We start from the raw sequence: 24,158 nt of genomic DNA, 5'->3' as shown, positions 1-24,158 counted from the left end.
GGTCTCAGGGGATTGGATACTTTGGGTGTATACTTGCACAAACCAAGCTGTTCTCTGAATGAAACTGAACTTAATTTTCCTCCACCATCTGTCTGTTTTCTCCCAAAGAGCTGTAAGTACAGACCTAGCATTTCTATTGAATTCTGTTGCAGGGATTGTTGTTTAAAAATATATGTTATCCTGCATGCTCTGGGAATAGGATATGCAATAAAATATATTCCTCTAAACTATGTGTAGAAGGATGTTCCCCCAGAAACTTTTCAGCCATTGTTTTTGAAAAATCTGTATAATATGTATTTAAATACATAATCTTCATGAAAATACTGATCACACTTAAGTATTTATTTGATGTTTTGAGAAACTAAAGGGCCTAAAAGTCAGTTTTGGTAAGCTTCTTTCTTTTTTTCTTTTTTTTAAAGATTTTGTTTATTTATTTGACAGAGAGAGACACAGCGAGAGAGGGAACACAAGCAGGGGGAGTGGGAGAGGGAGAAGCAGGCTTCCTGTGGAGCAGGGAGCCTGATGCGGGGCTCGATCCCAGGACCCTGAGATCATGACCTGAGCCGAAGGCAGACGCTTAACGACTGAACCACCCTGGCACCCCTGCTAAGCTTATTTCTTACACAACAGCTTTATATGATTAAAGTGTTGAGCTCACTGTTTATCAACTATAGACATACTCTGAATCTACAGCAAAACTAAAGAAACACCCTGCTGCCGTCCCCCAACACCCTAAACCTGATTCCTTTTTTTTTTTTTAAGATTTTATTTATTTATTTGAGAGAGAGAGAATGAGAGACAGAGAGCGCAAGAGGGAAGAGGGTCAGAGGGAGAAGCAGACCCCCCGCCGAGCAGGGAGCCCGATGCGGGACTCGATCCCGGGACTCCAGGATCATGACCTGAGCCGAAGGCAGTCGCTTAACCAACTGAGCCACCCAGGCGCCCCTAAACCTGATTCCTTGATGTTATCTTCCTCCTAAAAACGGGAGATTGGAAGTTGGAACCATTAATTGGAAGTTCAAGACCATTAAGAGCTGGTTAAAATTTTAATTAGGTCATAATTACTAATAATTACAAACATCTGTCATTTGTTTTCAGGATAATTCACGAACACCTCTTGTTCCTGGCATGTGTTACATTTTGTTGTGACTGAGAGCATACCAGTGGGTGTGTGGTAAAGACCTACCAGGATCTTAATAAAAGGAAGTTTCCTCAGCCAGACTTTGGCCAGTTGTTCCCTAAACTCGACTGTAACTTGCAGAATTGATCTTTAGACTGGATACTGTTTCAAAAATTATGCGTTTCATCGAAGAAGAGTAAACTTGAGATCATGCCAGCTTCTTGATTGTCCCTGTAAGCCTGGATTTTCCAGTCAAAAATCAGTTCTCATGACAAGTGTAGGTAGGGTTTCAAAGACTTAAAATGGGTCAAAAGTAGTGCATTTTCATTAGGTGTTGGATATGATGGGGTTGATACCCATGGCATGGCAGTGGGCTGTGAGAACCCCTCTCCACTGGGTTGGAGAGGCTGGGGGATTTGGGAGACTGAATATACAGCTTCGAGGGCAAGCGTCCTCAACCACCCTGTGAATGATAAGCACGTATAGTAGGCCGTTTGTCTTCTATGTTAGCATCTCAGCAGTAGGAAGAACTTGAAAACTCAGTCCTTTTAAAGAGCACTTATTGAGTTTGAATTACTGCTATGTCTGTATTGAGAAGACTTTCCCTTTGATCACAGCATTGTTTTCAAAGTAAGCTCTGTGCCCAAAGTGGGGCTTGAACTCACGACCCACTGATCAAGAGTCGCTCTACCGACTGAGCCAGCCAGGTGCCCCAGATCGCAGCCCTTACTGGCTGTCAGCATGACAATACGAAGTGGAATGGAACACTTTCCTTTTTCCTGTGTGCCTACTGCATTTCCTACTGTTTTGCTACAAGTATTAAAAAATCTTGTGAAAGGCTGAGCTTGTCTAGTTTGCCACTCTTTATCTTTACAATGCCTGTTTGCAGTTGGTAATAATACCTTTAGTCACCTGCTAGATTGCACACTAGGATTGCGTTTTGTAAAAATTAATGCTTTGGCTTTTCTGCTTCAAGTAGTAAATGTTCTCAGTTTTTCCCAAATCAGGGCAACAGATCCAGATGGATGAGACAAATTTCCCAGAGCCTCAAGGATGTCAAGGAAAGATTGAGTGGGAAATTCCAATCTGTGTGTGTGGTTTATAGAGCTAGAGTGATCTAAGTTCAACACGCACCTAGTGAGGACCTACGATGTGGAAGGTCCTGTGAGAATCCTAAGATAAGTAAGACTAGTCCCTGTTCTCAAGAAGCTTATAGTCAACTGCAGGGGATGGATGGACAAGTCCACATGTTAACTGAAACATAAGGCAGAAAGCAAGATGATCCAACTAGAGTTTTATTTAAAATTTTTTTTTTTAGTAATCTCTACACTCAACGTGGGGCTTGAACTCCAGGTCAAGAGTTACAGGCTCTACCAGCTGAGCCATCTGACCAAGAGTTTTAGACAGAGTGCAGGGAAGAACAGCCAGGGAACTTCTTGTAGAATCCTGAGATGACAGGGCTTCGTGGATGGGATAGCACGGTGTTTGACGACTTTAAAAGAGAATATATCACTTTTCTTAAAATCATGCTCTTTTTTTTTTTTTTTAAAGATTTTATTTATTTATTTGAGAGAGAGAATGAGATACAGAGAGCATGAGAGGGAGGAGGGTCAGAGGGAGAAGCAGACTCCCCGCCGAGCAGGGAGCCCGATGCGGGACTCGATCCCGGGACTCCAGGATCCTGACCTGAGCCGAAGGCAGTCGCTCAACCAACTGAGCCACCCAGGCACCCATGCTCTTTTTTTTTTTTTTTTTTATAGGCGCAAGAAACTCTCACCAACGTGATCTCCTTTAATGTTACTGAAATTCCAAAATAAATTATTTTCTGTGATTACTTCTTGTAATTGAGTGCTCTTGCCAAATGCAGACTCCTCCCACCTTGAGTTACTGTTTGAGGTTGTACACTCTTTTTTATCCAACAGAAGAATTTTATTTAAAATAATAGCAAATTTTTGGGGCGCCTGGGTGGCTCCGTCGTTAAGTGTCTGCCTTCGGTTCAGGTCATGATCCCAGGGTCCTGGGATCGAGCCCCGCCTCGGGCTCCCTGCTCAGCGGAGAGCCTGCTTCTCCCTCTCCCACTCCCCCTGCTTGTGTTCCCTCTCTCTCTGACAAATAAATAAATAAAATCCTTAAAAAAATAAATAAAATAATAGCAAGTTTTAAAGATTTTTTTGTGAGTTTTTTTTGACAAAAGTAGTAGATTTTGAATGCTTCCCCTTTTTCAGCATTTGCATGATATAGTTTCATGTTCTTAGTAATTTCTTGTATTACCTACTTTAAATCTTTGCCTAAATTCCCTGTGAAGATCTTTAATGGCATGATATTTATTTCTATGATAGCATGAAATATGACAGATGATATTTACTTATTTACTTAATGATTTTACTTCTTAGTTAATTATTACTAAGCCTTTCGGGCTACCACTTTTTACCATCCAGTAAATACATATGAGGGAATACTTTTTTTTTTTTTTTAAAGATTTTATTTATTTATTTGAGAGAGAGAATGAGAGAGAGAGAGCACATGAGAGGGGGGAGGGTCAGAGGCAGAAGCAGGCTCCCTGCCGAGCAGGGAGCCCGATGCGGGACTCGATCCAGGGACTCCAGGATCATGACCTGACCCGAAGGCAGTCGCTTAACCAACTGAGCCACCCAGGCGCCCCGAGGGAATACTTTCAAATGCCAAAAGTTCTGCTTCAAAACCCTCATGGGGTGCATTTCCAAACTCGAATGACTTGGTTTTGCCCCGTTTTGGATTATCTGTCAGTGTTTAGGGATTTAGCTCACGCTGTACTAGTTCTTCTAATACATCATAAAATACGAACGTGTTCCTTCCATAGAGTACTGTGTTCTTTACACGAGGGAGACAGCCCTCTTAAAAATGGCATGTAATATGAGCAAATTTATTAGTGTATTGAGTAAAAACATTGCTCTGTCATAAAAAGTTTAAAATGACCGCTCAGACTCACCTTGAAGTCTTGAGAGCTGGAGGGAACTCTTCATGTTTTCTTCTGTTAAGGTGCCTCTTTGTTCTCAGAACCCTAAACTCACACTAATCCAAGCTGTAAATGTGTTTTCTTAATAGCATTTTCTTTTCTCTAGCTTCATTTATTGTAAGAATACAGTATATGATACATATAACATACGAAATGTGTGGTAATCCACTGTTTTATGTCATCCATAAGGCTTCCGGTCAACAGTAAGCTATTAGTAGTTAAATTTTTGGAGAGTCAAAAGTTATTCATGGATTTTTGACTGCTTGGTGGGGGAGATGGGGATCAGTGCCCCTAACCGCCCCTTAGTTCAAGGGTCAACTGTATTTCCTTGGTCAATTCCACTCTGCCTTCAAGCAAGTCATTAAAATTGAATTTAGGAATTGTATTTCTTAGGGATAGAAATCTGCAAATCTTTTGTCTATCCTCCATGGTGCTTACCACAATTCTCTAGTGACTGCAGGAGAGCTCACAATTGCTTATTGAATGAGTGAAATGTCAATTCTTCCCACAAAGAATTGAAATCTATAACTAGCAATCATATTTTTAAGTAATTGATTCATAATCCTACTCCTAAAGTAAACTCATAAATGTAAAGTGAAATTCTAAAGCAGTGTATTTGTATCTTGTATCTTTAAAAAATGATGATAAATTGAAAGAGAAGTCTGCATAAAATGATTTTTTTAGTTGTAATGTTTTAAATGTTTATTTATTTGTTTATTTAAGTAATCTCTACACCCAACATGGAGCTTGAACTCATGACCCCGAGGTCAAGCGTTGCACGTTCTTCTGACTGGACCAACCAGGTGTCCCTGGTTGTAATTTTTTAAGATGGTTTTAACAGTGTGTTTACTTTTTAGGAAAAGAATGTTTGTATCTGTCGCTTATGCATTTACATGTTTTCCAGTAAAGTGGAGCTAATGGGCTCAGAATATATGAACATAAATGTATTTAGTTTTGGGGTGCCTGGCTGGCAGAGCAAGCCACTCTTGATCTCGGGGAGTCATGAGCTCAAGCCTCATGTTGGGTGTAGAGTTTACTCAAAAAAAAAATAAAAATTAAAAAATATATATATATTTAGTTTTACAAAAGAGTTATGGGGAAAACAGAGCCACAGTTATTTTTCATTTATTGACCATTTTAATTTGTGGCAGACACCATCAGAGTTTTCCACGTTAGGATATCGTTTTGTGAATGTGAAGACACAAATTATTCCCAGTGGGTTGGCGGCTTCATTTAGCCTCTTATTGCCTGGTATTATATTGTGGGTACATCTGGAGACACATCATTGCCCACAAAAGGGCCCTCCAGCCTGTTAAGTAATAACAACCTTTCTCACCCTGAAACAATGAAGTATCAGATGATTGCAGCCTCGAACAAAAGCTTCCCACTCCCTTTCAGAGCAGATCATAGTCCTGCTTCCCCTCCCACCCTGGTGAGCCTGGCACTCAAGAATATCTAGTTTCATCCTGTCTTTGTTAATAGAGGATCATAAAGGGGTCTTTGTTATACTCTCTCATTTGTTCCAGCAGGATGTCTCCATTATTTCGTTCTGCTGTTTGGCACATGCAGCAGTTTCTTCAATAGCACCTTGAATCGTGTTCTCTTCCCTTTGTCACGGAGCTTAAGCTTCATCTAAATAATTACTTTTGTTCAGAAATCAAACCCCACTAACCAAGTGTTTTTGACAGACACACTGACTCTGAGAATGTTCTTTGCCCCATGTAAAATCCGCATCAATTCCTGATTAGATTCCCTTTCTGTCCCCATTAATTTCCAGATCGTTTGGTTCCTGGGAATGCTTATTAATGGCTTTTCTAATGACCACATTTTGTGTTTCATGGATTTGCTGTAGTTTAGAGCAATTTGGGGGTACCCCTGTGACTTGGATCTTATTCATTGTTTTGGCAGAAGATGAGGGGATTAATCACAAGGGTACTGAATGAAATCAGGTGACTCTGAGATGCTCTACTTATTAAGGAAGGGAAGTAAGGAAAGAGGTTGAACACCATGTTTCCGAAGCCATTGAACACATCTTATTCACCCACAGTCCTTGCAATAAGAACATGATAAAAGCATAGCATTTCTTGTTTCCTTGCATTCTTTCTTTGACTTTGCAAAGTAACAGAATAGGGTTGCATTCAAAACTTACTCTTTCATTCAGAAACTTAACAGGTGCTTACGCTAAAGAATAAAAAGGACCTTGGTTTATGTGTCAGCTTCTCTTAGATAAGAATCATTTGTAGTGAACTTCTGCATGAAGAATTCTTGAAAATATTAATGTGCTCTTTCAGACTCAACTCATTCTAGTTACACCCTTGCAAATCAGAAAACTGATTTCTTTGACATTATCGCCTCTCAATTGTTCTGAAAGACACATTAGTATAACGGTTAAGAGCCTGAACTCTAGTGCCCTGGGTTTGAGTCCTGGTTTACCCATATACTTGCTAATTAACCTTTGTAGGCCTCAGTTTTTCTCATGTGTACAATGGGGGCCATGGGAGCTACGGAGATTTGTTGTATTAAATGTATTAGATGAGTAATATACGTGAGAGGTTTAGAACAGTGCCTGGCAGTAAGGATTCTGAGTTAGGTTTTTTTTTAAATTATTCTAACCATAATATTTGAATGCCTATTTTTTAAACAAAATTTGAAGATTTAAAGAGATTGTTAAAAAACAGCATTCAGTTGAGTGAATTTGAAGATCTAATTGGCTTTACTTAATGATTCATGGATCAGGCAGCATCTTATGTTAGCAGATAGAAAGGGTCTCCAAGGAGCTTTACAAAATGGGAGGCAGGGGGCAGAAAAAGAAGTTTCTAGCAAAGAGTGGATTGTTTCAGGCGAGGTCACCTTCCTTTGGGGGAAGGCAGGGGTCTGTCAAGCAGATTATCTTACTAGTGCTGACCAGGTAACTTCAGACTGGTTAAAGGTTACGTTCCTGAGAGAGTCTGAAACCACAAGTAGGTTAGATGTTAAGTCTTGGTTTGGTGACATGGCTTTAGCACAAGGGACTCCATTTTGGGCCTGTTGTCTCTTTTTTAACCAGAGAATGTAGACTTTAGGTTTCTTCACTAAATGAGTTCATAGTCTATAGGTAAGGGATAACACAGGTACGAATGCTTAAGTTGCTTCACCAAAAGAAAAATCTAGCAGGGAGGGGCGCCTCGGTGGCTCAGTCGTTAAGCTTCTGCCTTCTGCTCAGGTCATGATCCCAGAGTCCTGGGATCGAGCCCCACGTCGGGCTCCCTGCTCTGCGGGAAGCCTGCTTCTCCCTCTCCCACTCCCCCTGTTTGTGTTCCCTCTCTCGCTGTCTCTCTCTCTCTCTGTCAAATAAATAAATAAAGATCTTAAAAAAAAAATCTATAAATTAAAAAAAGAAAAAAGAAAAATCTAGCAGGGAAATTGAACACCTAAACGTGAAAGCTTGTCTATTGGAACTTATGGTCTTCGTAAGATGCATGGACTTTAACTTCGGCTGGAAGAGCTTAGAGTCATGATACTCAAAAAGTGTGACCACTTGCTTCAGTGTCTCACCAGGGTATGTGTTAAAGATATAAAATCCATTCGCCAATTGAGCTGGAAATCACAAATACCCCTGGTGATTCTTAGGCACAATGCAAATTGAGAACGGTTGCCTTAGAGTGACTCTCAACCAAGGTGCTCGTTAGACTGGCTTTGTGGGGGGCATTTAAAAGATAGAGATGCTTGGATCCTGACTTCATTGTTTGGGGTGTGGCACGGGACTTTAATGTTAGTGGGTGATTCAGATGTGCAGCCAGGCTCAAGAAGCAGTGACATTAGAAGACAGTGACTCTGTCAGGGGTGTGAGCTGACTTGGTATTTTCAGAGTCGTTACAGTGGTTACCAGGGACTGGGGGGAAGGGAGGAATGGGGAATTCTTGCATAATGGCTACAGAGTTTCTCTTTGGGATGATAAAAATGTCCTGGAGATGGTTGGTGGTGATGGTTGTGCAAAATTGTGAAGGTACTGAATGTCACCAGATTGTGCACTTTAAAAATGGCTTAAGTTGTCAGTTTCACGCGACGTGATTTGATCACAATAAAAAACACTTCGTAAAGCCATTACAGGGGTGCCTGGGTGGCGTGGTCGGTTGAGCGGCCAACTCTTGGCTTCGGCCCAGGTCGTGAGCTCAGGGTCCTGGGATCGAGCCCCACGTCAGGCTCTGCACTCAGCAAGGAGTCTGCTTGAGGATTCTCTCTCTCTCCCTCTGTCCCTTCCCTGGTCGCTCACGTGCGCACGCTCTCCAATAAATAAATCTTTAAAAAAAAAAAAGCCATTACAATTCTCACATTTCTTTTTTTTTTTTAGTTTTTATTTATTTATTTATTTGATGGAGAGAGGCACAGCAAGAGAGGGAATATAAGCAGGGGGAGTGGGAGAGGGAGAAGCAGGCTTCCCGCGGAGCAGGGAGCCCGATGTAGGGCTCGATCCCAGGACTCTGAGATCATGAGCTGAGCCAAAGGCAGACGCTTAAACGACTGAGCCACCCAGGCGCCCCAATTCTCACATTTCTGAACCTTAATTTTTTTTCTTTTCGCAGTGACAGTTTATCATGCATGCCACTGATTCCAGGGGACACTCCCCTGCTTTCCTCCAGCCTCAGAATGGAAGCAGCCATCGCTCGTCTGGCTACGTGCCAGGGAAGGTTGTGCCCCTGCGGCCCCCTCCTCCTCCAAAGAGCCAAGCTTCAGCCAAACTGACCTCCATCAGACAGGAAGCCCGGGCCACCTTTGCTTTCTCCCCTGAAGAGCAGCAAGCCCAGAGGGAAAGACAGAAGCAGAAGAGGCACAAAAATACCTTCATTTGCTTTGCTTTCACTAGTTTCTCATTTTTTGTTGCACTCGCGGTCATTTTAGGGATCTCCTCAAAATACGCTCCAGATGGTAAGTGCGTGTGTACGCACGTGTGGGCACGCACGTGTACAGAGCACATGTTCTAGGAGAAGGAGGAGGGGAGGAAATAGGAGAATAGAATTAAAAAGAAAAGCTTGTGTTATCTTAACTTGGCTCTAGCTAATTCATATGTAGAGAATAGAAGGCCTACCTGCTTATTAAAGCAAATGTTAAAGGAATCCACTGGAAATGATACAGCCGAAGGATTGCTCTTCCTTCCATTTTGCTATTTTGTCCCAGTGCTCAAGATGTTTTTGGAGCATTTCTTCTCAAAATGTTCATTTTAAGAATCTTTTTTTTTTTTTTAAAGATTTTATTTATTTATTTGACAGAGAGAGACACAGCGAGAGAGGGAACACAAGCAGGGGGAGTGGGAGAGGGAGAAGCAGGCTTCCCGCTGAGCAGGGAGCCCAATGCAGGGCTCGATCCCAGGACCCTGGGATCATGACCTGAGCTGAAGGCAGACGCTTAACCCACTGAGCCACCCAGGCGCCCCCATTTTAAGAATCTTTTTTTTTTCTTTTTTTAAAGATTTTATTTATTTATTTGAGAGAGAATGAGATAGAGAGAGAGCACGAGAGGGGTGAGGGTCAGAGGGAGAAGCAGACTCCTTGCTGAGCAGGGAGCCCGATGCGGGACTCAATCCCGGGACTCCAGGATCACGACCTGAGCTGAAGGCAGTCGCTTAACCAACTGAGCCACCCAGGCGCCCCCCATTTTAAGAATCTTTACCTAATTCTTGAGGTAGCATAATTTCATCCTTTGTGGTAGGTATGATTTTCTGACTGCCAAAAGTTTTTAGTGATAAAAATTACTGAATGTAGGGGCACCTGGCTGGCTTATTCCGTAGAGTGTGTGACTTGATTTCATGGTTGTGTGTTCGAGCCCCATGTTGGGGTGGAGCCTACTTAAAATAAAATTAAAAATATATATATATATATTAAAAAAATTTACTAAATGTAGTGATAAAACTACATTTGATTTTATTTATTTTATTTATTTATTTATTTTTTAAAGATTTTATTTATTTATTTGAGAGAGAGAGAATGAGAGACAGCATGAGAGGGAGGAGGGTCAGAGGGAGAAGCAGGCTCCCCGCCGAGCAGGGAGCCCGATGCGGGACTCGATCCCGGGACTCCAGGATCATGACCTGAGCCGAAGGCAGTCGCTTAACCAACTGAGCCACCCAGGCGCCCCATTTGATTTTATTTTTAAATGAGTGAAAATACTAAGATCTGTGTTCTGTGGCTTGAAACTGGCTAGGAGACAGTTCTAAAAGAGAAGTTTCAAGTATTTTTGAGGAACAGTGTGTATCCTAAAAGGAAAACATCCATTAGGAGCTTTAAGGTCTGATACATTTATCTAAAAATCCCTTATTACTTCATAATTAAATATCTTGTGGGCACGTTTTTATTTCTTAAATGGCCTTTGCTTTGCAAGTTGGTAATATATCAGTACTTCAAATGGTTTTGAAGAAATTCATTGTCAGTCTCAATCTAGTATCAATAAAGAATGGGCTCAGGATAGAGTCCCATCTACCAGGCTGAAAATCAGATTGCTCAGGGCTGTTGAAGGAGAAGTGGACCATAACAACCTGGACTGGGGCATCATTTTTGTCTGCAGTTTTTTTTCCTTTTACTATCTAGGACAGATTTTTGTCAAATTAGATGCCTCCTTAAATGGATACAACATCTGAGAAGCATGTTATTATTTGCAAGACTTACAAATACTATTTTATTTAGTTTCCATGAGTGCTTTAGCGGTTTTATAGACTTTGAAGTCCTGGGGGAGATTGTGTCAATGCTTCTAAGAAAATAGACCTGAAGTAAGAAATGTTCATATCAACATCTTTGTTGACCAGGCCAGTCAACCACGGAATGAATTTGTCACACTGCTTTCTGTTGGCTCCTCAAATTGATTTTCTCTTCCCTTTTCTCCAGCAAAATAACGAAGTTTGCTGCAGTTGAGTCATTCTTCACAAGTAATCTGCAGTAAAGAGATGCCAGATCTGGGGGGAAGATCAGAGCTGAAATCTGTGGCTTTAATTGATGTTTTCATTTTCCGTCTAAGACCGTGAATCACTGATGTGGTTCCTTTGAATCAACGTTCTGTAGTTTCACATTTTGGCAGTATAAGTGTAGAACTTTGGTAGAAATACGTGGTATGCTGACATCCTTCGGGGTCAGCCTCACTTTGGTTATTGCTGTTACATAATTTTAATAATGAACCCGCAGCTTAACAGTGGGCAGCCGGGAAGGCGGGGCTGTCGAGCTATTTGTCCGCGCTTTCTGCAGACCATGGATTTCCTCATTAAGTGTACTTTACTGGAAGGAAATAGACGAGAGTTTTTGGTGATGGTTCCTAAGGAAGCATGCTCTCCTGGGAAATAATTAAAAACAAGAGGAATTGGGGCACTTGGGTGGCTCAGTCAATTAAGCGTCTGACTCTTGATTTCAGCTCAGGTCATGATCTCAGGGTTGTGAGATTGAGCCCAGCATGGGGCTCTGCACTGGGCATGGAGCTTGCTTAAGATTCTCTCTTTTCCTCTCTAAAAAAAACAAAACAACAAAACAACAACAACAAAACAAAAACCAAGAGAAATTATATAACCATTTGGTAGGCTCTTCATGTCAAAAGACTGGATTTCCTTCTCAGTAGCTGGGTATATAGTGCTTGTTATATGGGGCATACATTTGCTTGTGATGTAACATCATGGAGAGTTCTAGCTCGATGTTTTATGGGAAGAGAGGGAGGTTGAAGAGAAGTTTAAGAAATCCTTAGTAGTAAGTCAGAACACATTTAAGAGATTTCTTGTTTCTTCAACGGAAAGAAACATTTAAGGATTATTTCTAGTCTAATAGTAACGATCATTGATTTATCTGAATTAAATGTCGGTGATTATGAAACTGCTTTGAGAAAAATTACATGAGATAATTGCCAAGGACTTAACCAGTGAGGCTGATTTTAACTGCAGTAGTTAATGTCACCTCAAAGAGAGAGCATGAGCCTAGGGCAACACGAGTGCTTAGAAATGAGATGTTTGCATTAAGGGTTACACAATTCAAAATGAGGAATCAGAATTTTCTTTCCATAAAAATTAATATCTTGGTGCTGCACTCAGCCTCTCTACTTTTCCTCCTATGATTTCCCAACGTGTACCTTCCACCTTCATATGATTCCCAAGCACACCTTGCCTATCCCTACCTTGGCTGAGTTTAAATATGGGCTGCACCTTGCCCTTCTAACTGAGCAACCAATGGACTTGGGTAGCGAGGGGTACTTGCATCTCTCACCTTCATGCTCCTTTCTTTCTTTCTTTCTTTTTATTTATTTATTTATAAAGATTTTTTATTTATTCATAAGAGACAGAGAGAGAGGCAGAGGGAGAAGCAGGCTCCCCGCTGAGCAGGGAGCCTGATGCGGGTCTTGATCCCAGGACCCTGGGATCATGACCTGAGCCGAAGGCAGACGCTTAACCATCTGAGCCACCCAGGCGCCCTTTTTTTTTTTTTTTTTTTAAATTTTTGGAGAGGGAGCCTGTGGAGGCGCAGAGCAGGGGAGAGAGAGAGAGGGAATCTTAAGCAAGCTCCACGCCCCAGCATGGAGCTTGACACAGGGCTCCATCTCACGATCCTGAGATCACGACCCGAACCGAAATCAAGAGTCGGATGTTTAACCTACTGAGCCACCCAGGCGCCCCCATGCTCCTCTTATTTAAGTACTACCCGCCCTTTGAGGGTCCAGGTCGAGGGTCCTGTTCCGTTGAAACTGTCTCAGGTGCTTCAGCCCACCCCTCCTTTCTCTGAGCTCATTTGCGCATCACACGACTACCACATTCTTCAGTGTTTAATTATTGTCTAGCTGGTGGCTTCTCTCCCAAGCTCTAGTATAAACTCTGCAGGCTGTGAGTTCATCCTGTGCTTTATAAATTTTACAGTATCTAGTATAAAGTGAGCAAATGGATCCTCTGTAAATACTTGGTCAGGAGTTGATCGAAACCCGTGTGATTCCTGCCCTCCCCTGCAATTATAGCAGCAACTAAAGGTCTCATGCATTAAATAGCTGTGGCAATGCAGAATACTTTTATGTTTCCATCCTCCTCTGTTCAAGGGGCAAATCCTAATTCTAGTAAAGGAACGCGACATGTCCAGTAAACCTCATTTCTTAAGGGGGAACTTGCATGTCACTCAGCTTGCTGAGTAATCTTGGATTTGGCTTCTCTGGTCTGTAGTTTCCTCATCTCTGAAAATGAGAAGTCATGCCTTGGGCCATTTGCCTCTTCCAGTTTCACTGGGAAAGCGTGCTTATCTGCAGATAGCTGGTATTTATCAGCTGGTATTTATCAGCTGCGGTCTGTGGAATGATAGAGATGCTTCTTTCAACCTACTGTGCAAAAAGGAAGGAACCTGGGAAGACCTGACATACCTATTACTTAGCAGTTCCCATTTTTAATTTACTAGTATGTTGTGAATATATTTTGTTTTCTAAAACTGCTTCCTAGTGTGGGTCCAAAGGCAAATCACAGTTTTGCCTCTTGCTGTTAATTTATTTCCAGAGTAGATGATTCAGGGGAACTCTGTGTTTTCCTTGTGGAGTTAGACCCGAACTAGATGGTAGCAACTTAGTTGTGTAGGGCAACCTTTTTTATGCGTTGAAGTAAAGGATTGGATATATCTGCTAGGTGGAATGGGATGGGATTTCCATCCTTATGGCAGGGACTTAAAACAGGTCTGCCCATCCCGTGCAGATTGCAAAAAATGAGGGTAGTACTTGGATCTGGCTAAAGGCATTCTTGCATTTTGTTGCATTGATGCGATACTGATGTTGCATTTTTTTTTTTATAGAGAATTGCCCAGATCAGAACCCACGTCTCAGGAACTGGGATCCAGGACAGGATTCTGCAAAGCAAGTTGTTATCAAGGAGGGAGATATGTTCCGTCTGACCTCGGATGCCACGGTGAATTCTATAGTCATTCAGGATGGAGGTGAGGAATGGTTCCTGCCTGTGGGGGCTGCAAGGCTGCTCATTGCTGTGGGGGGCATTTGATGTTCTGTATGTAGAAAACTGTTCTTAGCCTTTAGAATGTGGTGTTGGTCTAGCCATGGGGCATGAGAAGTTCCTAAGGTAGAACCATAGAATTCAAGAGCTAAGAGGACCTTAGAAATCACTCAAGTCGGGCGCCTGGGTGGCTCAGTTGGTTAAGCGACTGTCTTCGGCTCAGGTCATGATCCTGGAGACCCGGGATCGAGTCCCGCATCAGGCTCCCTGCTCGGCAGGGAGTCTGCTTCTCCCTCTGACCCTCCCCCTTCTCATGCTCTCTCTTAAATAAATAAAATCTTAAAAAAAAAAAAAAAGATCACTCAAGTCAAGACCTCGGATTGATAGGAAACAGTTCCAGAAGGTGATCTCTCATAGCTAAATCTTTGTTACAGCTACGGAGAGTGATGAGAGAATTAACATGGGTTAACATATGTAAAAATGATTTGGAGGCTCTTAGATATTTTTCTAAAAATAATTAGCCCTAAGGTGGAATGGGTTGAAATTCATGCCCCTGGGCATTTCTAGCATGCTGAGACATGAACTCTCCATTTCTGCCTTTACTATTTTGAAAACAGGCTTAATTTTCTAAGCAGACTCTTAATAAATTTTTTCCCCAACTTAACTGCAGAAGTCTTTTCTTCCTCACCCCCACTTAAGGTAAACTCTGTTTCTCTATGTCCCAGAGAGATGTTTTGGAAGTTGGCTGATACTAGTGTTGTTCCTTGCAGGATTGCTTGTATTTGGCGATGATAAAGATGGATCCAGAAATATTACTTTGAGGACTCGTTACATCCTGATCAAGGATGGTGGGGCGCTTCATATTGGAGCAGAAAAATGCCGCTATAAATCCAAAGCGACAATGGCCTTGTATGGCAAGTCAGATGAAGGTGAAAGTATGCCAACATTTGGCAAGAAATTTATTGGTGTGGAAGCTGGTGGGACACTGGAGATACACGGGGCACAGAAGGTCTCGTGGACGTTGTTGGCGAGAACTCTGCATTCCTCAGGCTTGACCTTTGGGTCCTACGCCTTTGAAAAGGACTTTTCTAGGGGCCTCAACGTGAGGATCATTGACCAAGACACGGCCAAAATTCTGGAAAGTGCGAGGTTTGATACTCATGAATACCACAATGAGAGTAGACGACTGCAGGAATTTCTGAGAATACAGGATCCAGGCCGGATTGTCGCCATAGCGGTCGGAGATTCGGCAGCCAAGAGCCTCTTACAAGGAACCATACAAATGATCCAGGACCGATTGGGAAGTAAGCTGATCCAAGGACTGGGCTACAGGTGGGCAGACCTTTTACCTTCCTTCCCAGCTCCGTGTTGGAGTCTGTGTCTGTATGACAGGGGCTGCAGAAAGGGACAGGACACGCCACAGCCTGGCTTCGGGTGTCAGAATATGGCCACTCTTGCTCTGAAACATGGGTCTGGGGGGCGCGGGATGCTGGTTACAAAACGCTCTTCTCTTGGCTTCGGTTGATGAAGCACTCTGTGAACCGGAGTGTCGGGCTTTGAAAAGTGAAGAACAGAAATGTGCTACTGAGAAATGGGCAGCTGCAGGGCAGTTTCTTTCCCTCTTTCATCACCTTGGGCAAACCGAATGAAACGCAGGCTACTTGATTCTGCACGGAGGTATAAAAGTTGCGGGGGGGAAAGCCTGAGGGAGGGGCACGTGCCCAGTGTTGTTTTCCTTTTTTGGAGTCCTCTGCCTGCTGATTTGCGTCTGCTTGTTTGATTGGGGCAGGTCTATGGAGCCTGGGCGCAGGTGAGGAAAGCAAGAGACTGGAGGGCTAGCAAGTTCATGGGCACAGAGTCTTTGCCGCCCCCGCTGCTGGAGCCTGGGCCCCCCTCCTGTAGCTCACCAGGATTTCCTCATCCAGCCCTGAGGCTGGGGGAAGTAGCCGGCTCAACATGTAATTCAGAAAAGAGAAGTTTGAATTCTGCTTACTGTTCTTCGTAAAGCCAGGGAATGAGTCTGCCGTGAAAAGGAAGAGGACTTAAAAAACTCACATATTGAAAGGGTCTAGTTATTTTTTTCCTCGGATGGTTGATGGATCTAGTTGTTATTTTCCTTCCGTTGATTGTTGGAATGGAACAGTATCTGTGGAAATTCTAGAGAAAGTTAAGAAGACAAAATTAATGAAGAAAAGTGTAATATTCTCAAAATGCCTTTTCTTCACCCCAGGGATATTGAGGAGGTGCTGAGTGCTGGGTTACCCCTAGGTGCTGAGATGAAAGAACACTACCTCGGAGCCCTTGTTTAATCCGGTGGATAAACACACCTAAATAGACGGGAGCGTACAGTGAGACCCTTGCTTATAGGCTGGAATGGGAGTGCAGGTAGAGGGAGCCCCCAGATCGGCTTGGGGAATCTGTGGAGGCTTCCCAAAGGTGAGAAACCTGAGGGGAGTTTAGGAGCATGCTCTGTAGGCAGTCGGAGAAGCAGGGCTCTCTAGACAGGGAATAGCAGGTGGCAAACCTCGGAGGTGGGTTCTTAAAAATTTCAGGATTAAATATAATACACACGCAGAAAAGTGCTAAAAACAAGAATGCAGGGTCTAATGACTTAATCACAACGTGACACCTGGATAGTCACCCTCCAGGTGAAGACATAGATCATTATTGCCAGTGGCCCGGAAGCCCCCTGGCTGTGTCCCCTCTGTTTCACTGATCACTCCCTCTGCTCAGCAAAGATAACCACTCACTGGAATTTGTGGAGATCGCGAAAAGTTTAGGTTTGCCTGTTTCTGGACGTCGTGTCAATGCGAGCAGACAGTATATCCTATTTTGCATCTGGCTTCTTTGCTCAACTCTGTGTTAACTGAGTTATATATACATAACATAACGGGTATGTGCGGTGCTGGTTTGTTTTCATTGCTGTTTGTTCATTTTCTATTGTGTGACTTCCCCAGGGTACGCACTGCTGGACATCCCGTCCAGTTCGGACCTCTGTTATAAAAAGGGCTTCTCCATGGGGCGCCTGGGTGGCTCAGTCGTTTAAGCGTCTGCCGTCAGCTCAGGTTGTGATCCCAGGGTCCTGGGATGGAGCCCCGCATCGGGCTCCCTGCTCAGCGGGAAGCCTGCTTCTCCCTCTCCCGCTCCCCCTGCTTGTGTTCCCTCTCTCGCTGTGTCTCTCTCTGTCAAATAAATAAATAAAATCTTTAAAAAAAAAAAAAGGCTTTCTCCAAATGTTCTTTTATCCATCTCTTAAAACCCATGTGTCCATAGTTCTGTAATTTATAGACCTAGGAGTGGAAACACGATCTCTCCGTTTCATTATCCAGTATATGCCAGGATGACAACTTTTGTCTGTTTACTCCATTATTTTCCTGGATTTGCGTGATCATCAGCAGTGAATATTTTGTTTGGCTTTTTTGGGTTCCTTTCCTCCTGGTTTCCAAATTCCCTTGAAAATAATGCTGCTGATTTGACAGAGGAATTTGAGTTGTGATCCTTTGCCAATGTTCCATTGCTTTGACCTTATCTCCAATGTACATAAACACCCGCCTTTGAAGATACTGTTCTGTGTGGTGAAATTTTCCTCAAGTAGAGGAGGGAAGTAGGAGTGTTTTGGAGATAATGTCAGGAGAATAGAACATTGTTTTATAGTTGCTGAGGCAGCTCTGGTAAATAAAGGAAGGCTCTGCTATTTCTTCTCCTTTCCTCTCACATAGGAGATAATAAATTGAGACATTTGGCATTTGATTCTTTGTGCTGTATCAGGGAGTATAAAGAGAGCTATAAAGCGTAGTCAGCTGAAGAGTAGCTAATCCACGCAGGGGCAGGTGTGGAATTTATAAGGATATAGGCATGCTTTGGTTAACTTTTATCTGAATATCCAGCCATCTGTCTGGCATAGATTACATTTGGCATATATATATGTATGTGTGTGTATATATATATATATATATATATATATATATATATATATATATATATATCCCTCTAGAGTAGGAAATTGATATTTTTTTCCAGGTTTTAAACCAGGAATCTTTTTTTTTTTTTTTTTTTAAGATTTTATTTATTTATTTGACAGAGAGAGACACAGCGAGAGAGGGAACACAAGCAGGGGGAGTGGGAGAGGGAGAAGTAGACTCCCCGCTGAGCAGGGAGCCCGATGTGGGGCTCGATCCCAGGACCCTGGGATCATGACCTGAGCCGAAGGCAGACGCTTAATGACTGAGCCACCCAGGCGCCTCTTAAACCAGGAATCTTAGGGCAAATTTTTTTTTGGCTTTTTGTCTTTGTTCTTTTTTTAGTTTGGCCACAAGTTTGAGCAAGTCCCTGGGATGTTTATTACAGAAATAAAATGAAATTCGGGGGCATTTTCTTTCTTTTTTTTTTTTTTTAAAGATTTTATTTATTTATATGACAGAGAGACACAGCAAGAGAGGGAACACAAGCAGGGGGAGTGGGAGAGGGAGAAGCAGGCTTCCCGCCCAGCAGGGAGCCCGATGCGGGGCTCGATCCCAGGACCATGGGATCACGACCCGAGCCAAAGGGAGCCAAAGGTAGACGCCTAACGACTGAGCCACCCAGGCGCCCCAGGGGCATTTTCAAACACAGTTGTTTTTTAACAAATAGATACATGACATGCAAAATTTTCAATCTGTTGGATAGTGATTATACAACTTTGATTTAAAATTATTAAGAAACCAGTAACCCAGTGGTTCTCAGCTTTGCACTCCTGAGATTTTTTTTTAAATCCCATGCCCAGGGCCCCCTTAGAAATTTTTACATAAGAATCTCTGAAGGGGAGGGCCCCCAGGTGTTTGATGCTCTCACCTCTGACCTCTAACTCAGGGGTTCTCAGTGTGGTCCCCAGACCAGGAGCATCAGCGTCACCTGGGTGTTTGTTAGAAATGCGCATGCTCTGGCCTCACCTCAGGCAATCAGCGGGTGGGTCCCCAAATCAAATCTGATTTGACCAAAGTGAGAACCACTCTCTAACTCCGTGGTTCTCAAGTGTGGCTGCATATTCAAATCGTCTGGGGAGCTTTGAAAATATACTAATGCCATGCCCCACCTGGAGAAATGATGATGGCGTCAGTCTGGGCTGGGTCTGAGTGTGGATGGCTTCCTAAAGCTCCCCATGTCATTCTATGATGCAGCCAGATTTGAGAACATTGCTGAGAACTCAAAAGAGAGCAGGTGATACTCATTTTATTTTTTAATTTTTTCTTTTCTCTCTTTTAAAAGTTTTTATTTAGATTTCCAGTTAGTTAACCTACAGTGTAATATTAGTTTCGGGTGTACAATCTAGTGATTGAACACTTCCATACATCACCCCGTGCTCATCACGACAGGTGCATTCCTTAATCCCTATCACCTGTTTCATCCAGCCCCCAGCCCACCTCCCCTCTGGTAACTGTCAGTTTGTTCGCTATATATAAGAATCCCATCTGGTCTGCTTCCCTCTCTCTCTCTTTTTTTTCCCCCTTCCCCTATGTTCATCTGTTTTGTTTCTTAAATTCCACATGAGTGAAATCATACGGTATTTGTCTTTCTGTGACTGACTTATTTCTCTTAGCATAATAAACTCTAGCTCCATCCGTGTCTTCGCAAATGGCAAGATTTTATTCTTTTTTATGACTGAGTAACATTCCATTGTATATATACACCACATCTTCTTTATTCATTCATCAGTTGGTGGACGTCTGGGCTCTTTCCATATTTTGGCTATTGTTGATAATGCTGCTCTAAACATTGGGGTGCATGCCATACTCATTTTAAAACCAGGGAAATAAATGGGTTTGTGGCCAGAATGATGGGTGAATAATAGGGGTGTGTATTGAGGAAGGGAGACAGTGATTCATTTTAGTCCCAACCATCGGTGTTTCACCTCTTACAGAGCTAAACAAACAAGGATTTAAAATCCAGATGCATTTCCTTCTGTGACGTCGGTGACTTTAGTCAAGGTTTGGACTTGCAGCGTCATGGAAAAAGAGATAGCAGGATTGATAAAAATGAAATACAAGATTAAGCAGCACCTGACACAACATCTGTGTCAAGGATCTGAGCTGGTACCATGACAAATAAGGCACATGCTCTTTTCCCTTCTAGGCAAGCGTGGGCTTTGGTTGGTGTCATCGATGGAGGAAGTATTTCTTGCAATGAGTCTGTGAGAAACTATGAAAATCATAGCAGCGGAGGGAAGGCTCTTGCCCAAAGAGAATTTTATACTGTGGATGGTCAGAAATTCACCGTGATAGCTTACAGTGAATGGATTGAAGGTGAGCAAGTACGGTTTAGACCCTTGTAAGACATTGGTAAGTACTGTGGAAGCCTGGTTTCTTTGGGTGGTATTGTATTCAAAGGACAATCTCATTCGACTTCTCAACTGGTTGAAGGTGAAACCTATAGTTTCCCTCCTACAGTTGATCCTTTCAACTCAAAGAGTTCTTGCTGGATTGGAGAATGCTCTTTTCTAGTTTGGTCACTCCCAACTGGACTTTGTTCTTGATTCTCGAGTCCTAAAGTGTGGTTAACTATTAGAGATGGATTTGTTTCCTGGATTTGATACCCTTTGAACCAACCTAGATGTGACAGGGTGAGCTGCCTTGTATGAATATGCTCTTGTACTTTGGATCTTCTCTTTATGTAGACATGTAGTAAGTATTACTTTTGCACACATGCTGTACAAACAAACCTCTCGTTTTCTCAGCAGTTTTTCCTTGATGATCCAGCTAATGCATTTATCGTCTAAACGAATTGGAAAGCACAGAAAAGTACAAAGTAAAAATTAAGCTCTAACCCTATCATTCAGAGAGAATTGTTTTTGTGCAAATAATCTAGTCATTTTTTATCTTCTATGTGTTTTCTCCCCTAGTGCTCATTTTGTTTTGACTTGTTTCCCTCGCTTTAAATAATATTTTAGGTCTTTAACTTTTTTTTTTCCAACATAATTTTTATTCTCATTCACCTTTTAGAGGAACCATAATTTGTTCAAATAATGCCCAGTACTGGGTGTTTAGGGTAGCCCTGACTTGTTTCTTTACGGATGTTTACTCACCTACTTTGCTGCCAGATTTTTTGGCGCCAGGTATGGATTGGCAGCCTCCTGTCTGTGCTTGCCCACTACCTTTCTTTTGCAAGCAAAAATTATACCAAAATTACTGTGAAATGAGTAACTGAGAAGTGCCTTATTACCCAGAAGGGTTGATTTTAGGGCTCATACCTCGGTTTTGAGCAGCAGGGTAGCACTGTTTACTAAGATGGATTTCTGGAGACAGAGAGCCCAGCTCTTTCACTTACTATGTGATGGTGGGTGGGCGTGTGACTTTAACTTCCTAACCCTCAGTTTCCTCATCTGAAAAATGGGCATGATGAGAGAAACTACCACATAAGGCTGTTGTGGGTATCCAGGGGGAATAATACGAAGTTTTTCACACAGTGTGCCTAGGAAGCACTGGGTGTTAGCTATTTTTTTTTTTTTAAGATTTTATTTATTTATTTGAGAGAGAGAGAATGAGAGAGCAAGCATGAGATAGGGGAGGGTCAGAGGGAGAAGCAGACTCCCCACCGAGCAGGGAGCCCGATGCGGGACTCGATCCCGGGACTCCAGGATCATGACCTGAGCCTAAGGCAGTTGCTTAACCAATTGAGCCGCTCAGGCGTCCCGGTGTTAGCTATTTTATTGATGATCCAAACATGACTTGGGTTATAATGGTGTATTTTGTACCACTGTAATTAAAGAGACAAAATCTTTTGCTTTAAAATAAACAGGTAGGGGCGCCTGGGTGGCTCAGTTGGTTGGGCGGCTGCCTTCGGCTCAGGTCATGGTCCCGGAGTTCCAGGATCGAGCCCCTCGTCGGGTTCCCTGCTCGGCGGGGAGTCTGCTCCCTCTGCCCCTCACCCAGCTCGTGCTCACTCACTCTCTCTCAAATAAATTAATAAAATCTTAAAAAAAAAAAACAAAAACAGGTAAATAGAGTTCCTCGCATGTAACAGAGACTTTCACATGTTGCTTCTAAGCAGCCTTCTGGGTTTGGGCTGAGGAGATGGTACTTACTATGGACGAGGAAGCTCTGCTTTCTGCCTCCAAGACCACTGCTTTCTACCCATCATGGTTGCCTCTGGCAAAAAGCATAGGTGGACGAGAAACATTTCTTAGCAAGAATTTGGTCCTGCATGAAGAGGTTAGTGGAATTGCTTCCAGTAAAAGTTCATGTAGAGGATAATTACTGACGAACCTCAATCAACATTTCCTCCGTGGAAAATTTTGTTTTCATTTCTACATTACCAGTGACTACTCATTTCTGGAAGAGGGTCCACTCTAGCTATCGTAGGATATTGGGTCCCATGTTCTCAATGACTCTTACTTTCTGGAAGAGATGGAGAATCTCTCCAGGAAGCAAGGAGGGTGAGCTTACTTGCTTTCGTATTTCCAATTCGCTAGTGTTAATGGGAGGAAATCTTAGGCAGGATTTTCTTCTGAAGCTAGGAAAAAGTGAGGACCTAGTGAGTAACACAGATCTTCCCGCTCTAACCATCTGAATTCTTTTTTAAACAGAAACAAATTCTAATGGTCTTTGGCATTGAACCTGATGTATCTAGCAGTCGTCTTCTTTAAAAAGCAGTTTTTGAAAAATTCTGTGAAAAAAATTAATGTTTTTTAGATTTTTTTTTTTTTTTTGGTAAAATCTGAAAATCTGGGCAACGATTGTCATTGCTGCTAGGGGTTCTTGGTTATTTTTGTGCTTAAAAAAATTTATTATGCCTGTGAAGTCCCAGCAACTATTAGCTGTTGTTATTAGAGCCATTATTGTTAATCTTATTATTTAGACCAAATCCCATCATAGGCTTTAGTATCTGGATGCAAGAAATATGTAAAAAAAAAAAAAAAAGCTACTTTACTTCCCCCCCCCCCCCCCCCCCAGTACTTTTGTTTTGGTCCTTTGTGAAAACAAACGTATGGTAGGTTGGCATCTGAAGGAACAGAATCCACGACTTGCTCAGGTTAGGTTTTATCAGGAGAGTTGGCTCAGGATTGTCAGGGTTATTTGCGACTTTCCTTGTGCCTTGCCCGAATTTCCCTTTCTGGGTTCCCTCACTTGAGTCAATGTGTTTCTTCGCTCCTGCCATTGACCCTTAGTGTCGGAATCTTAAAGTCACCCCAGAGCAGTGTGCAGTTAATTGGAAGGATGGTTGTAAGTACAGATACAGGGCACCAGATACCTTTGAGATGCGGTGTTTTTTTTTTAAAGATTTTATTTATTTATTTGAGAGAGAGAACACCTGAGAGGGGATAGGGTCAGAGGATGAAGAAGACTCCCTGCCGAGCAGGAAGCCCGATGCGGGACTCGATCCAGGGACTCCAGGATCATGACCTGAGCCGAAGGCAGTCGCTTAACCAACTGAGCCACCCAGGCGCCCAAGATATGGTGTTTTCTCTTCTCCATCGAGCTTACGAAGTAGCTTCTATCTATTGTGTATACAGTTGCATTAAGTCAGCTTTGGTTTGTGACAGATTCTATCACGGATGTTTTAGAAGCAGGAAATGCTTCTATACTTGGTTGCACATAAAAGAGTAAATGAAGGAGATGTTGGATCAACTTTGCAGTTTTTGTCTGCCTAATTGGGAACCAACTTCGAGTTTCAAAAGAAGGCATTGGGAGAGATCAGTGATTAGTAGTCCCTGGGTCACATAGAATGCAGAGTTGGTGTTATTACAGGGAAGGGGTGGAGTTAGGGACACTATCCTGTGGTCTCTGGGTGACATTGCAGATCATAGTGGGAATGCTCATCCCTTCAGCAGACATCTGTGAGTTTGCATGACGAAATAGAGGAGCAAATATACAGGTGGATGTACTCTGCTGCCTTCATGAATGCACCTTCCAAGGAAGTGAGCTAGTCTCCCGTTGGACAGGTATGAATAATACCAGAGGGAACACTAGAATGAGAATACTGGAGAAGGAGGTTGCTTCCAGCAAGGATATTGGGGAAGTCTTTAAAGGTTTGCCTGATCTTGGGGGGCCTGGCTGGCTCAGTTAGTAGAGCATGTGGCTCTTGATCTCAGGATTGTGAGTTCGAGCCCCACATTGCGGGGAGATTACTTAAAAAAAAAATTTTTGCCTGACCTTTAT

At 42.7% G+C, this 24,158-nt stretch overlaps 1 protein-coding gene across 7 annotated transcripts in view; it reads left to right on the top strand.

Annotated features, from left to right (window-relative positions):
* The window catches only part of CEMIP2 (cell migration inducing hyaluronidase 2), an 83,805-nt gene that overhangs the window by 10,024 nt on the left and 49,623 nt on the right, over positions 1–24,158 (top strand). For 6 of the 7 annotated variants that reach the window (XR_010407812.1, XM_064579754.1, XM_064579756.1 and 3 more), the window contains exons 2-5: positions 8,678–9,020; positions 13,874–14,014; positions 14,799–15,360; positions 20,137–20,306. Coding sequence is in view for 6 of the 7 variants with exons in the window: in XM_064579754.1 (XP_064435824.1) it covers positions 8,690–9,020; positions 13,874–14,014; positions 14,799–15,360; positions 20,137–20,306 (1,204 nt within the window). In the remaining variant the exon portion in view is untranslated. The remainder of the gene's footprint in view (positions 1–8,677; positions 9,021–13,873; positions 14,015–14,798; positions 15,361–20,136; positions 20,307–24,158) is intronic. The other variant, XM_064579757.1, reaches the window with a different exon arrangement.

Source organism: Mirounga angustirostris, unplaced genomic scaffold (assembly GCF_029215605.1).
Source record: "Mirounga angustirostris isolate CCGP_5_RB_7025 unplaced genomic scaffold, mMirAng1.0.hap1 SCAF_15, whole genome shotgun sequence".
Classification (NCBI taxonomy): Eukaryota; Metazoa; Chordata; class Mammalia; order Carnivora; family Phocidae; genus Mirounga; species Mirounga angustirostris.
Note: the sequence above shows the minus strand (reverse complement) of the source record. Positions and strands in the feature narration are given on the sequence as shown.